This window comes from Ictalurus punctatus, chromosome 7 (genome assembly GCF_001660625.3).
Source record: "Ictalurus punctatus breed USDA103 chromosome 7, Coco_2.0, whole genome shotgun sequence".
Taxonomy (NCBI): domain Eukaryota; kingdom Metazoa; phylum Chordata; class Actinopteri; order Siluriformes; family Ictaluridae; genus Ictalurus; species Ictalurus punctatus.
In genome coordinates this window covers 24,917,122-24,931,856 of record NC_030422.2, presented here as the reverse complement: position 1 = coordinate 24,931,856, position 14,735 = coordinate 24,917,122, and the positions used below count along the sequence as shown (strand labels likewise).

The window sequence follows — 14,735 nt, the reverse complement described above, 5'->3', positions numbered from 1 at the left end:
TGGTAGCTTTATCTCAGACAGTGTACGGTAACCGGATGCAGTGCGTTTGTGGACGTGATGGTACCTTAAATACTTCAGAGAAGAAGCCTGAGCCGATCTTCTCGCAGACGAAGTCGTCGATGCGCGCCAGACTGGACACGGCGCTGCGCAGAGCGCGATATGAGGAGGGCCGAAGCCTCTGCGGCCCGTGCGTTCCTTCCGCTTCCGGCTCCGCGCGCTCCATCCCGCTGCTCATCTCACTCACTCCGGGACACACAGCCAGTGTTTACATTTCCCGCTGCGCAGACAGTCGGGCCCTCGCACAAGCTATGGACATGCAGTGACGCAGGAGGGCATTAACTCCAGTTAGAGACGTCTCTCTGGGTATCGGAGAGGAGAGGACGGGCGCACACAGAGAGAGAGAGAGAGAGCGCGCGCGCGGCAGACAGTTGATTGATTGATCTACTCGCAGGATGTTTACAGATTCGAACGCCTCCTGCACGAACATCCGCTGTGAAAAGCTTCAGGTCGACCTTCGGAGTTGTTGTACGCTCCGCACCTACATGTATTCCTCACTGCACCGAGATCCTGCAGCCGGGCGGGGAGATAGCACGCGCCACTGCAAAACAGAGAAGTTCACTGCAGATCTTTAATCAGCCAGCAAGCAAGCAAGCAAGCAAGCGCGCGCACGCACGCACACGCATACACCGCATGTCCTTCTTTAGACTCGTGCACGCTCGCCTGCAGTTTATAATCGGTAGTGCGTCATATTCAGTGAGGCTCATTTCAGAAAGCATCAGGCTGCCGCAAGGGTCTGTTTGTAATGAAGTCGAGTGTGTGGCAGTAAACAGAGCGCAGAGACGCCGCTATAGCATGACCGCACGCGCACTAGAAAAAAAAAGTTAATTATACATGAGGGTTAGTGAACGGGGCGCGAGCTGCTCCAGTGACTCCGAGCCCGGCAACAAATAACATCCTACTACATAATAAATTGCACTGGTGTGGCTTACAATGTAATGTCCGCATGAGATAAGCGGTCGATTTTTACCTTGTCCGCAGTTTACACGTCTGTAGCCCTCCTGTGAGTGGGGAAATATTACAGGGGAAAAGCTCCTGGAAGTTAAAACGCGGCGTTTTTCTTTTCACCTCGCATTAGATGCTCCTGTAGCGTCCATGCGCTCTGCCTGTCCCAATAACAGCAGGAAATGAGTGTAAAGTGGCGGTGAGATCTGATTGGCCGCGAGTGCAGCCGAGTGGGCGTGTCCAAGCACGCAGCAGACCTTTTTACCTGCAGGAAAAGCGCGGTAATAGCTAGAAGGCGTGACATAGCCAAGGATAGTACTGTGTACAGTGCACTGTTTAGTAAAGTAGAATATTTCGCATAGTGCACTCTTGAAATCCCACAGTGCTCTGCATTAGATAAGTGTTCCAAACTATACAGGCTGGTAACTGTGGTACACCCATAATATACATTATTATTGTAGAGAACAGGAAGTACAGTGGGCAGTGGTGGCTCTGGGTTACTGATCAGAAGGTCAGGATTTCAAGCCCCAGCACTGCCAAGCTACCACTTCTTGGCCCTTGAGCAAGGCCCTTAATGCTCAGTTGTATAAATGAGATAAATGTAAGTTGCTCTGGATAAGGGTGCCTGCCAATGCTGTAAATGTAAATGTCATTCTGGAGACAGGGCATGCTTTCTCCTAAGCATTGTTTAAAAAAAAAATCCTGCTGGTTAAAGGATATCAGTATGAAAAATGTGATATGTTGTTGCTAAAAAATGAATTCATTCATTTTTTAAAAAGTACAAAGCAAGTGCTTTATACTGGTCAGGGTGAGGGTGTATACGGAAGGTATCCCAGGAACACTAGATACGAAGCAGGAACACACCCTGGACCGGATGCCAGTTCATTGCAGAGCACTACACACACACACACACACACACACACACACACACACACACACACACACACACACACACACACACACACACACACACACACACACACACACACACACACACACGAACGAATCTACTTACCAGCATGCTTTTGGGTGTGGGAGGAAACCCACACGAGGAAGGAGGAAAGCGTCCCTGGAGCTGTGAAGTGGTAATGCTACATGCTGCCTGCTGATAAAAAAAAATACATCCATCCATTGTCCGTACCACTTATCCTACACAGGGACGCAGGGACCCTTGAGCCTGGATGGGGTGCCAACCAATCACACACACACATCCATTCACACAATACAGACCATCTGGAAATGCCAATCAGCCTACAACTCATGTCTTTGGACTGGGGGAGGTAACCGGAGTACCTGGAGGAAACCATCTAAGTATGGGGTGAGCATGCAAACCCCCAACCTCGGAGATGCGAGGCAACCGTGCAAACCACTAAGTCACCATGCCCCCATGTATAATAATGTATTATATTATTATTATGTCGCCTATTATTATATAAATTAAATAAAAAACATCTATAGGCTACAAAATAACAACAAATATAGACCAAGTTTCACAAGCTCTTCATTTTAGCATTTAGATACCAGCATTGTTGCAGTCGTCATACACAAGATGGATGACATGCATGTGAACCTTCTTCAGCCCCAAATGGACACTTTTACTCATGACTTACAACCCTGATGTATGCCAGCAAATCTGAGAGAGGAGAGTGCACTGATGGATTAGTTAATAGTGTACTGCTATATAGCACCTCATATCCACATTCCAGAGATTATAACACAGTATTGCAACACTTTGGCCCTGGTATATTGCTCAAGGTCATCATTCAAAGTGCACACGGATAAGCGGTATCTCCCTGTAACATGCCATGACCACCATTTATTATTAATCGTCTGCTTTGTTGGCCTGCTTATTCATGGATTAGTAGCTTATAAAAGCGACGTGAGAAACATAATGCCAGAGTGACACCATTGTGTGGACGAAGCAATGAAGTATCAATTATTAAAGAATACTGTTCACTTATTTACCACCTGTAAAATAGTTTCTATTTTCAAGACATGTCAGAATGGAGATGGACTCCAACAGCATATCTGTTATCCTTCAGATAGAGATCATTTAGTTTGACATTTCTATAACACTGCAGTGTTTTGATCAAAATGGTCAAAATGCTGAAAACAAAGCAATAATAATATTTTTTTTTTAAAAGTGCCTTAAAGTTAGATGACTCACTTCTGCAATATCAGGAGTGCAAGAGAATATTGCAAAAGAGATTAGCAAACCACATATTGTGCAGTGCTAAAGCTGGTGACTCAGATATTACATTTTGGCATTGTCCAACACAATTTAGAGTCTACATAGAGGAAGTTAGGAACCACAACTAACTGCCAAATTAAGAAGCCATGTGATGAAGTAAGTGTTTGTTTGCCATCTTATTATAACGAGACAGATGCTAATGCTCAGAGCTCATTAAAATCCTCCACTAAGTGTTCAGACCTGCAGGTTTCACTTTGGCTCACTGGAAATGTTTATGCATGTGTGTTAGTTGATGTGGACTAATAAATATGTATCTAAGTGGTGAATAGCTGTATATATTAAATAAATTGTGAGTTTGTAAATGGAAGTGAAAAGTGTGTGTATGCAGGTGTAAGTGTTTTCTCTTGGTCCTAAAGCTACCCAGCTGTCTGGGACACTTGAGTCTCCCGGTGGGATTATGGGAGTGAAGATGAGCACCTGCAGACTGCTGGTCCCAGCTGGACGTGTGTTTTTTACCCCGGAACAAAGTGTGCTTTCTGAGAAACAGGCTTTGCTGAGGCTTATAATGTACAGTAAGTTAATGGTTTAAAGAGACACAGTCATCTTTCCCTAACACATTTTTCACTTTTTTATTCACATATGTATGTCTTCCACACAGTTATTCCTCAGTAACGTACATATTTATCATTTCTCACTGACAAGAACACACGAACGTACATTATTCTTACTATCCTTTTGTCTGAGCCAAGTATCTATGATGTATAATGTCTATCATAACGCTTTGGTTGAAGAAACAGCCTGGCAAACACAATCTACAATACATATGTGGGGTTTTTTTCTTTTAGGTTTTAAAATATATAAACATTTTTTAAAGCACAGTTTGGTGGCTCTTGAATCCTGTGACTGAACTGTTTAGCTAATTACCACGCCTGAACTGGGTTGAATGAAGGAAAACATTCAATTGTACAGGGTGAGGTTATTCCAGGACCATGGCGTAGAGACTGTTTGTGGAAGGAGAAAGGGAAAAGCGATTTAGCCTGGCCTGTAATTGCAGAACATTTATCTACTTGGTCAGTACAAACTATTTCTGATGGAGTGCATGCTGATAATATGAGTTGTTATGTTTACTTTGAAATTGAATATATTTTGAATTCACCAACTCATAACAAGGGAAAAATGACAAATTGTGTTAGTAAGGTATTTGGGCCACAGTGAACCTTAAGAACTGATTGAATGTCCCTTGGCATTGATCTGACATGTCCCTGGAACTGTACAGGATGAATGAACACCGTTCTTCCAAAATATATTCCTTCTTTTGTTGTTTTGATGATGGTGGGAGAGAAAGATGTCTAAAACATTGCGACAAAATCTGCCATACATATTCAATTGGGTTGGATTCTGGTAAATGTGATTATCCATCCCTCCATCCATCTTCTACCATCTTCTTACTCCTTTTCAGGGTCATGGGGAAACCTGGAGCCTATCCCAGGGAGCATTGTGCACAAGGCGGGGTACACCCTGGACAGCGTGCCAATCCATCACAGGGCACATACACATTCACACAACCATTCATACACTACGGACACTTTAGACATGCCAGTCAGCCTACCATGCATGTCTTTGGACTGGGGGAGGAAACCGGAGTACCCGGAGGAAACCCCCACAGCACGGGGAGAACATGCAAACTCCGCATACACAGGGCCCCGGGGGGACTCGAACTCCGGATAAATGTGATTATTTATTTATTTATTTAATTAATTAATTCATCAAACCATACAGTGAGCCCTTATGGATGGGAATGTGTGCATCCTAGAAGAGACCACTCCCATTAAGATAGAAATGCTTCACCATGGGATAAGGTAGATCAGCCAGAATAACACTGTACAGATTTACAGTGACATTTCTTCCTAAGGACATAAGTGTATCCAAACCATGACGGCAAAAATACACGTCCCAACAGGTCCTCTGTCACATGTCCGTACCCGAGTTTAAAATATAGGCAGGCATTATTCGGTCTAAAAGGCAGTGTTTTCACCAAACGTTAAGAAAAAGTAAAGAAAGTCAGAGTAAATCTCATTTTCAATTCATTGGCCTGAATGACTGAGGAAGGCTGTTGACCCACACTCTAAACTTACACTGTGTTGAACACACACTCCCCTAGCCCAGAGAAGAGGTGATGCCCTGTTGCCACCTGCTGTTTGTAATCAGTATTGCAGCTCTCCTTCAGTCCATGTTTTCAAAATGGGCAATGTTTAGACTGTGTTTTGACAATGTTTTGACGAGTCATATCTAAGGAACAAAGTCTTGCTCGTTGTGCTCTGTCATTCACACAGCCTCCTATTTGAGCAGGTAACAGGAGAATAAACCTGCAGTATGGACAGGTGATGAGATCAAACCATTGAGCTCAGTAATGCACACGAGATGAACAGGACGCTATCAACAATCCCATGTTGAACATTTTTATGTCCTTTTATCAGTGTAAAGTTTATTGCACTGCTCATAGTGTTACAAATGCGTTTGCGCATGAAACCCGCCCCTCGCGTGGTGCAGGCTGGGAATCAATAAAGTGCAGACTTTGATATTTCTGGTTCACACTTCACACAGTTATATCGGGTGCATATATAAATATATATTTGCTATGGGTTTATCAGCAGGAGAGCGGATTTTGCAGTGGCTCATCCGGGCAGTCTCAGGCTTTTTGTGCGCGCTGTTTGTTTTGGTGTCGCCGCGACGCAAAGCCGAGACAGTTCCTCCGGTCACCGAGCCGCTGCTCCTGATCCCCGCCGTGCAGCTGGCCGAGAAAATCCGCCGCAAACAGGTGTGTACTTCCGCTCACATGAACCCGCACACAGCAGAGAACCAAACGAACGTCTATACAACTTCTGTACTACTCCGTCCAGCTAGGTGGCGCACTGCTGGTAATGTGAAAGGATGATGAGAAGTAGGACTGTGACGGTGAGGAAATTCTCCCACCGGTTAATTGATGTGTAGCAACAGCGGAAATACCGGTATCACGGTATCACGGTATTATCAGTCAGCTGCCTCTCTCTTGTCCCGCTGATCTGTGCTGTGATTCGGACTCAGTCGTTCATGCTGAATTGAGCGGACAAGTTCAGTTTTTAATTGTGGCATCAGTTCTCTTAACGCAGTGCTTGTCATCCTGGGGGGTCGCAGAGAGATCAGAAGGGGGGTGCAAATTGTTTTCAAGAAAAAAAACACAGACATCATTTGTGTACTCAGTGTATTTTATTGCTTTTTAAATAGAATGTACATAAATGAAAAACCCCACGTTCACTCGCCCTCTGTATTTTCTTTTTGCTGGGGAGTTTAGCCTGCCTTTTATCTAGCTGTCAGTGCAGACCAGCGTTGCCAACTTAGGGACTTTTCAGACCCCTTTAGCGACTTTTTTTTTGCTGAAAAAATCTAGCGACTTTTTGTCGCCAGTACTGTCCTGCAAGTGTGAGGTCTTGCTTTCCCGCTGCACGCACAGCTCTCTCTGCACCTGCTCTGTTCAGTGAGGGGCTGACAGCTGGAGATTTAACAGTGTCATGGATAACGAGACGCGCCCCTTCGTCCTAATTTACATCATTTGTATGCGAATGTTTTTAGAACGCAAGACGAATGAGATGCAACATGTTTTACATGTAAAATAGTACACACTATTACAGCCTAGTTCTCTTGTTCAAAGTAGTTCTAGTGTTCAGAAACACTTTTGATCTTTCAGGTTCCATACCTGTCCGTTCTATAGTTTTATAAAGGTCATAAAAATTATTTAAAGAATCATAAAAGTTCTGAAAAGTAATTAAAGAAAGGTAGGCTACAAAAACACAAAAGAAAAAAAATCTATCTATCTATCAAAAACAGATGATAGATTAGGTTATATTTAGATAGATTTTATATAGAATAGTAATAATCATTAAACTTGGTCTCCTCCAATATGAGGGGGGGGGGGGGGCTGGAGCATGCCACATGATAGGGGAGGCTTGGTTTTAGTTACAAAAGTTGAGAACCTCTGCTCTAACTGAACTAAATGATTGTTATTCCCATAAAAAGGTAAAAATGACAGTGGCCGCAGTTGGCAAGTGATATAATTGATGTGCAGCCTGAGCACCGTGTAACACGACTGTGGCAGCAAATCTAATAGGAAGTCGGGGTGGGGGAGGGGTGCATTGATTCATCTGTCAGTGAAAATGACCCAGAAGCTAACCCAGCGGTTGTGTTACATAAAAGTTCCCCAAAACTGGGTATTGACTGAGAAAATAACCCAATTAAATGACCCAAAATGCTTAACCCAGCGTTTGGGTAGAAAAAAGAACTCAGCATTTTTTGTGCAGGGAACTCAGGGCACAAGGCAGGAGACAAAGAGGCATGTCTTTGGACTGGGAAGGAAACCGGAGTACCCAGAGGAAACCCCCAAAGCACAAGGAGAACATGCAAACTCCGTGCACACACAGGGCAGAGGCGGGATTCGAACCCCCAACCCCGCAGGTACGAGGCAAAAGTGCTAACCGGATCCCTCACATCTAGTTTACTAAATAATGTCCGGCACATAATTGGACCTTAACGGAAAAATCCACCCTGAATGACTTGCATCATCCAAGATTTATTTTATAATAAAATTCTGAATAGACTTATTTATCAACAACATATTGGTCTATCTTCACTTTGACTAATTGTTATCTACTTTATATAAAGCAGCAGTGCTTTAATCCTTTAGTCTGGCCAGCTGTCTCACCTCCTCGTCAGTACACTCGATCAAGCAGATCAGGTTCCAAAACTTCATGCTAATACCACCGCTAACACTATCACGCTTGTCAGCTCGCTGAGCCGAGTCTATGGCGTAACCCAACGCAGCTGTGTCGTATAGCTGAACTCTGAGTCTGACGTTTGTTCTCTCCTCTGCTTCTATGCTGGATTTCTCATTCATATAGCATAGCAGGAAAATAGTGAATGAGAAAATAAACAACTTGTACTCTTTTCTTAGGAGGTGACAGTGACAACTGACTTCATATTTACAATTATCGAAACAGTTGTTGAAATTTTTATCCTATGCGATGCCATTGTAACTGCGCTGGCAATGTCCCTCAGTGATATAAAAACTTCTTACTCAAATCATGGAAATACATTACCTCTCAACAAATTAGCACTAGAATCACTAAACACGAAACATATATTTCACTATAAACGTATGTGTTTCAGGGTGGAGTTTTCCTTTAAAACACTTTCTAAGTATCTTCATTATCAGCTGTCAGTGCTTTTATTCCATAAATTATTCATTACTCTGCTGATTTGTCCTCCTTCATTAGATAGTTTCGTTTTTATTTTAAATAAAAGGACAAAACCCTCTGAACTGAACCATCTGATCATGATACATATTGTGTATTGTGTACGTTAAATATTTGCCATTTCACTCACCCCTACCTGCAAGAACACTATAGTGAAACCAGACACTGATATTCACACACATTGCTATTCACATTGACTGTTAGTGTGGTTATTTTACACACACACAAACACACACAAGCTTCTATTTGTCCTGAACGCAGGTGTCGAGTGTAGACGTGGTTCAGGCCTACATAGACAGGATCCAGCAGGTGAACCCGCTCCTGAATGCTGTGGTTAAGGACAGGTGAGTCCTCACCTTTACAGCCTTAATGTCTGTGTACACTTGACCGCAATATTCATACATGATCTGAGCTTCACATGATGCAGTACACACACCTCTGATGTGATTTCACTGTAAAGTCAAAGCTCACCAAGCAGCACATTGTTGTCATGTGTGTATTAAAGGCTTGACCGAACTACGCTCACATTTACATTTGCATCGACGCTTTATTTACATTCATTTAAATGAAGTTCACTGCCAGGATTTCAAACTGCCTTTGATGAAAAGCTCTGAGCTACCTTTTAAAATTTCCTCTACACCCCCACCCCCCCACCACCATCAGATCTTGCCTAGGTCTCATGTAAAATTTACAGTTGTTATTCGTTGGTAGTGTGTTTATTCCATTATAAGGCACATATGTATTTAGTTTTTTAAATATAGATTTTAGTTTTAGTAATTAAAGTTCCAGGGACAGACTAATAGTTATAGATTAATCGTTTTTGGTGCCTGATCTTTGGTCTTTGCACATTGCATAATATGTGTGGAATGGATGCGCTCTCTCTTTTTTTTGCCTTTTAGTTAAGCTTATTAAAAAAACAAAACAAAAAAAAACTTGAGTTTTGAGTTAGTTTTGACCGTAATGCAGCATAATGCATGTTAAGTGTATATATATATATATATGTGTGTGTGTGTGTGTGTGTGTGTGTATATATATATTAGTCTCTTTCTTTTCACCTCCTCTAATGTCTCACAGATTTTCGGCAGCTTTGGCAGAAGCAGCTCAGGCGGACAGGCTGATCGAGGAGGAGACCGGGGGAGAGGAGGCTCTCGCAGACCGACTTCCTCTGCTGGGAGTCCCTTTATCTGTCAAAGAGTCTTTTTTCTTACAGGGTAAAACACTTGTTAATACAGTGTCACTCTAGGTCAGGGGTATTAAACTAAAAGTCGCTAGGTCAAGCTATCTGAAACTGCATTTACCTTTTTAATGATTAGTTTATGGCTATAAATAAATAGTTTGTAATGGTTATGTTTGTGTTTCTTGTGATCAGATTTATTTGTGGCGAGTTCATTGAGTAGGTAGCTGTACATTCTTCTTCTTTCTCGTGTGTGTGTGTGTGTGTGTGTGTGTGTGTTATTCAGGTATGCCCTGCTCCATAGGCCTGGTCTGCCGGGCTGGTTTTGTTGCCAGTACAGACGCCCCTGTGGTGGCCCTGCTGAAGAGAGCTGGAGCCATTCCTCTAGGAGTGACCAACACCAGCGAGCTGTGCATGTGGCTGGAGTCTAACAATCACCTGTACGGCATCACCAATAACCCCTATGACACGACCAGGATATGTGGAGGAAGCTCAGGTGGGCCAGCAATGCTTAATGGGTGTGTAAATATGGAGAAAAAGACAAGTTTGTAATTTCTACTGTTGTCACCAATTCAGAGAGACTTGTGAAAAACAATCATGTGCTGATAAGGTGAATGTATTGACCCTCTGAACAAAATGCACAGGGGTCAAAGGTCATATGATTAAGGCATCTTTGGAATATACACAAAGGTTGAGAGAGAGCAGCATGAATGGATAGATGACTGGATAGATGGATAATTATGTACTATAATGTTATAAATCTAAAATGTTATGATGTCTACAAAGTAATGTCTTTATGGTAGAGCAGTGTGGGTGTTTCTCCTCCTCTCTTCCCCTTGTAGGTGGAGAGGGCAGTATTCTGGCCAGCGGGGGCTCCTTGATCGGGGTTGGTTCGGATATTGGAGGCAGCATTCGAATGCCGTGTTTCTTTAACGGCATATTTGGACACAAAGGGACTCCAGGTGTGTGACTCCATGTGTCTGGCACATGCTATACAGCAGGTCAGATTGTGTGCATGTACGTGAGGTACATGATTTAAATGTGCCTTACATACTAAGAAGACTTTTAGTTGCTGGCTAAGAATTGGCTGGGAACTATTAAGCATGAAGTGTATGAAGTATGAGGAGTATATGTGTCATATTAATCCCTGGTTTATAAGAGTGCTCAGCTCCCTGCTGCCTAACATCACCAGCTTGCTCTGAGACAATTTATTCATTTTACAACTCTGGAACTCAAACTTACAATAGTTAGGCTTAAAGGAGTATGTGTGTGTGTGTGTGTTGCAGGAATAGTCTGTAATGAAGGCCAACTCCCTCCTACGTCTGGACTTCAGGAGGACATTTTGAGTACAGGTCCAATGTGTCGCTATGCTGAAGACCTGTTGCCTATGCTGAAGATAATGGCTGGAGCAAATGCAGACAAGTAAACACATCTACAACGTTATAACAATGACAAAAATCAACTGTCATATTAATGGGATAAATGTGGCCAAAAATATGTTAGAACTACAGCGGGGGGAAATAAGTATTGAACGTGTCAACATTTTTTTCAGTAAATATGTTAGCAATGTGGTTATTCACATGAAATTTTCACCAGACATCAGTATTAGCTTAAGAAATCCAGAAATATAAAGAATTCACAACATTAAAGTCCATAAATAAAGTTATGTGTAATAAAGAGGAATGACACAGGAAAAAAGTATTGGAACACGCTAACTGAAATGTATTTAATACTTAGTGGAGAAGCCTTTGTTTGTTATGACGGCTTCAAGACACTTCCTGTATGAAGAAATTAATCGGCCCAGTATTCAGGTATGATTTTCGCCCGTTCTTCTAAACATATCGTCTTTGAATCTTCTTCAATTGGATTCAAGTCACGTGATTGACCGGGCCATTCTAACACCTTGATTTTTTTCCTCTGAAACCAATTGAGAGTTTCCTTTGCTGTATGCTTTGGATCTTTGTCCTGCTGGAAGGTCCACCCACGTCTCATCATCATCCTGGTGGATGGCAGCAGATTCTTCTCAAGTATCTCCCGGTAAAGGGCTCCATTCATCACCATGTGATGGAAAACAGCCCCACACTATGATGCTTTCGCCTCCAAACTTCACTGTTGGTATAGTGTTTTAAGGGTGATGTGCAGTGCCATTTCTTTTCCAAACATGGTGTGTAATATGACAGACAAAAAGTTCAATTTTGCTCTCATCTGACCAGACTGCACTCTCCCAGTATTTCTTAGGCTTCCAAATGAGTTGTAGCAAACTTTAAATGAGCATTGACATGCCTTTTCTTTAGTAATGGAGTCTTGCAGGGTGAGCGTGAGCAGTGAAGTGTATTGCTTATTGTTTTCTCTGTGACGATGGCACCTGCTGCCTCCAAGTGCTTCTGGAGCTCTTTCCGAGTGGTAGTTTGGCTCTTGGGCTCTCTTCTGACTATTCTTCTGACTCCCTGCTCAGAAATCATGTGAGGAGGTCCTGTGCCTGGCCGGTTGATGATGGAGTGATGTTGCTTCCACTTGCGCTTACTGGAGGATTCAGAAGTTTTTTAATACATCTGTATCCGATTCCATCAATGTTTCGCAATAATAAGGTTGCGATGGTCTTTGGGAGAGCTCTTTGCTTTTACCCACCATGAGATATTTCTTGTGTGACACCAAATTTCATGTGAATAGCCTCATAGGAAATATATTTACTGAAGAAAATGTTGACGCATGCTAAAATCTTGCCCTCATGTATCGTCACAGACTATCACTGTCCTCGGAGGTGGACCTGAAGAAGCTTCGTTTCTTCTCAGTGGCAGATGATGGTGGATCTCTGTGGACATCCCCTGTGGACAAACAGCTGGTTGAAGCACAGAGAAAGGTGGGATTCTGGGCAGTTTCTAATAATTCTGTATCAATTACATTGAATAAACAAATGCCAAAGCCTTGGTGTGTTTTTGTTGTTATTGGTGTTTGCAGGTGATTCAGCGAATAGAGGCAGATTTGGGAGTCAAAGTTAAGGAAATGAGCTTTCCACAGCTGAAGTACTCAAGCCAGATCTGGGAAACGTGCATGGATCTGCCAGATAAAGATGGAAAGGTTTGTTTCTGAATGCTCTAATAGTACGGTTTTCATTATTTTAAAACATACTCGTACATCATATGCATTGTAGATTATATCAAGGGTCACTGAGGGAAGGATGATTGAGGGGCAGTTTTGCTGTACTCCCTCTTCTGGGTGTGTGTTTTTGTTCCAGCCACCACAGCCTTTTGCAGAGCTGATGGCAGATGGAGGCTCGACCGTGTGGCCGGTGTGGGAACTGATCAAGCGGATTTTTGGGAAATCTGACCACACACTAGCTTCCATAGGTAATGCACCAAATAAAATCACAAACCTGTACATTACAAGACAACAAAACCCTCACACATCAGCCCTATATAGAAAATGTCTGAATAAAAGCCCTTGTAATGATCCACTCCTCGATATGGATTGTACAGGTCTGGCTCTTAAGGGTAGCAAATCATCACCGTACTACCTCAAGATGAAGGAGGCACTACAGCGTGACATGGACAAGGTGTTGGGGACAGACGGCGTGCTGTTGTACCCCTCTCATCCTCTGCTGGCCCCCAAACACCATCATCCATTATTCACAGTATATAACTTCTCCTACACAGGTAACACCACATGAGGCATACACTTAAACCAGGAATCATATTCGTCATTCAGTCATATTCATGATTCAAGCATTGTCCCTTACTTGTTTGCAGGGATCTTCAATGCACTGGCCCTACCTGTTACCCAGTGTCCTTTGGGGCTGAGTGAGGAGGGTTTGCCCCTCGGTGTGCAGGTGGTGGGAGGGAAGCTGCAGGACCGTCTAACACTAGCTGTGGCTCTGTATCTGGAGAAAGCTTTCGGAGGCTGGAGAAACCCAGGAACCACCTGAGGAACTGGACCACATGGAGCTGGTGGACCCATGCTACCTTCACTAACAATGATTAATAAATATATTACAAATCTAATTTTCCTTGTGTTTACTCGAGTTATTAAATCAGTTTGAGTTTTACAAAACTAGCATCCGTGGACTTTCTGATGGATTCTATCAGCAGCACAGGTTTCAAAAGGAGATGAATGGCACAAAACATAAGCAAATAAATAAAAAAGATGATGTTAAAAGCCTCGTTAATGGCATTATTTAATGGCTTACCAATTTTACATCAGGTTGGGATCTATTCAAATCAGTTTGCCATCAGCTGAAAGGAAACACTCCACCTGTCATAAAGGAATTATAGCTTTTCCAGTCTGTGCTTTTCATTTGCCATCTAAGGTGGAAAATAAGCACCGAGATGAAAGAAAAAAAAAAGAGAAAGTGTAGTAATACTCTCATGTGTATAACACAAGAGGAAGAAAGGATTGTGTAGGACAGTTGTACTAGTTGCTAATACTGCGTCATAAGTCATTTTGTTGCTATGCTGAAGGTTATGGCATGCTTGCACATGCACACAAGGGCTCCAGGTGATTCTCAGTGGGCCTGGTAGGAGGGGTGAATAGATTAACTGGAACTGTTTCATATTTTGACAAACATTCCTTTAATAAAATATATTAGGCATTTCCATTAATTAAAGTTGGACAAATAAGAGATGTAAATCAGACCTTCATGTGTGTGTGTGTGTGTGTGGGGGGGGGGGGGGGGGGGGGGGGCTGACAAGTACTCTGATTAATAATCTGATTCATTAAGATTACTAATTAATTAGTAATTAATAACCCCCTTTTTTACAACCTCCAAACCACCCAGAAAATGAGCTTCAAGGCAGTGGAAAACGAAACAGCTGGCTGGTTTTAATAAAGCCCAATCTACACTATAAGGCCAAAGGTTTGTGGACACATGACCATTACACCCATACGTGAGTCTTCCCCAAACTATTACCACAATGTTGGTAGCACGTAATTGCATAGGATGTTTTTGTACGCCGTAACATTACAGTTCCTGTTAACTGGAACCAAGAGGCCCAAACATGTTCCGGAATAACAATGCCCCTGTGCACAAAGGTCCAAGTTCCATGATGACCTGGTTCGCCAGGGTTGGATTAGAAGAACTTGAATGGCC

The 14,735-nt window shown here is 42.8% G+C and overlaps 2 protein-coding genes across 4 annotated transcripts in view; one reads left to right on the top strand and one right to left on the bottom strand.

Annotated features, from left to right (window-relative positions):
* The window catches only part of tesk1b (testis associated actin remodelling kinase 1b), a 29,765-nt gene extending 28,568 nt beyond the window's left edge, over nucleotides 1–1,197 (bottom strand). The window contains exons 1-2 of one of the 2 annotated variants that reach the window (XM_047156488.2): nucleotides 1,028–1,197; nucleotides 65–598 (exon numbers count right to left, since the gene is read on the bottom strand). Coding sequence is in view for 1 of the 2 variants with exons in the window: in XM_017472576.3 (XP_017328065.1) it covers nucleotides 65–235 (171 nt within the window). In the remaining variant the exon portion in view is untranslated. The remainder of the gene's footprint in view (nucleotides 1–64; nucleotides 599–1,027) is intronic. The other variant, XM_017472576.3, reaches the window with a different exon arrangement.
* Nucleotides 1,198–5,738: 4,541 nt separating this feature from the next.
* faah2b (fatty acid amide hydrolase 2b) lies at nucleotides 5,739–13,650 on the top strand. Of its 2 annotated transcripts, XM_053681927.1 has the most exons (12): nucleotides 5,872–6,011; nucleotides 7,528–7,681; nucleotides 8,740–8,822; nucleotides 9,553–9,689; nucleotides 9,939–10,148; nucleotides 10,495–10,614; nucleotides 10,939–11,074; nucleotides 12,395–12,512; nucleotides 12,611–12,730; nucleotides 12,888–12,999; nucleotides 13,129–13,305; nucleotides 13,399–13,650. In XM_053681927.1, the coding sequence occupies exons 2-12, from the start codon at nucleotides 7,562–7,564 to the stop codon at nucleotides 13,572–13,574; spliced, it is 1,509 nt and encodes a 502-aa protein (XP_053537902.1). In that variant the 5' UTR covers nucleotides 5,872–6,011; nucleotides 7,528–7,561; the 3' UTR covers nucleotides 13,575–13,650. The 2 variants fall into 2 exon arrangements, with proteins under 2 accessions (XP_017328064.1, XP_053537902.1); XM_017472575.3 differs by lacking the exon at nucleotides 7,528–7,681 and having other exon boundaries at nucleotides 5,739–6,011.
* The last annotated feature ends 1,085 nt before the right edge of the window (nucleotides 13,651–14,735 follow it).

Bases quoted from the DNA above. Each gene is read 5' to 3' on its own strand.
- faah2b (XM_017472575.3), top strand. From the start codon at position 5,832: ATGGGTTTATCAGCAGGAGAGCGGATTTTGCAGTGGCTCATCCGGGCA. The intron at 6,012-8,739 runs GTGTGTACTTCC...TCCTGAACGCAG, and splicing joins AGAAAATCCGCCGCAAACAG to GTGTCGAGTGTAGACGTGGT. The intron at 11,075-12,394 runs GTAAACACATCT...GTATCGTCACAG, and splicing joins GCTGGAGCAAATGCAGACAA to ACTATCACTGTCCTCGGAGG.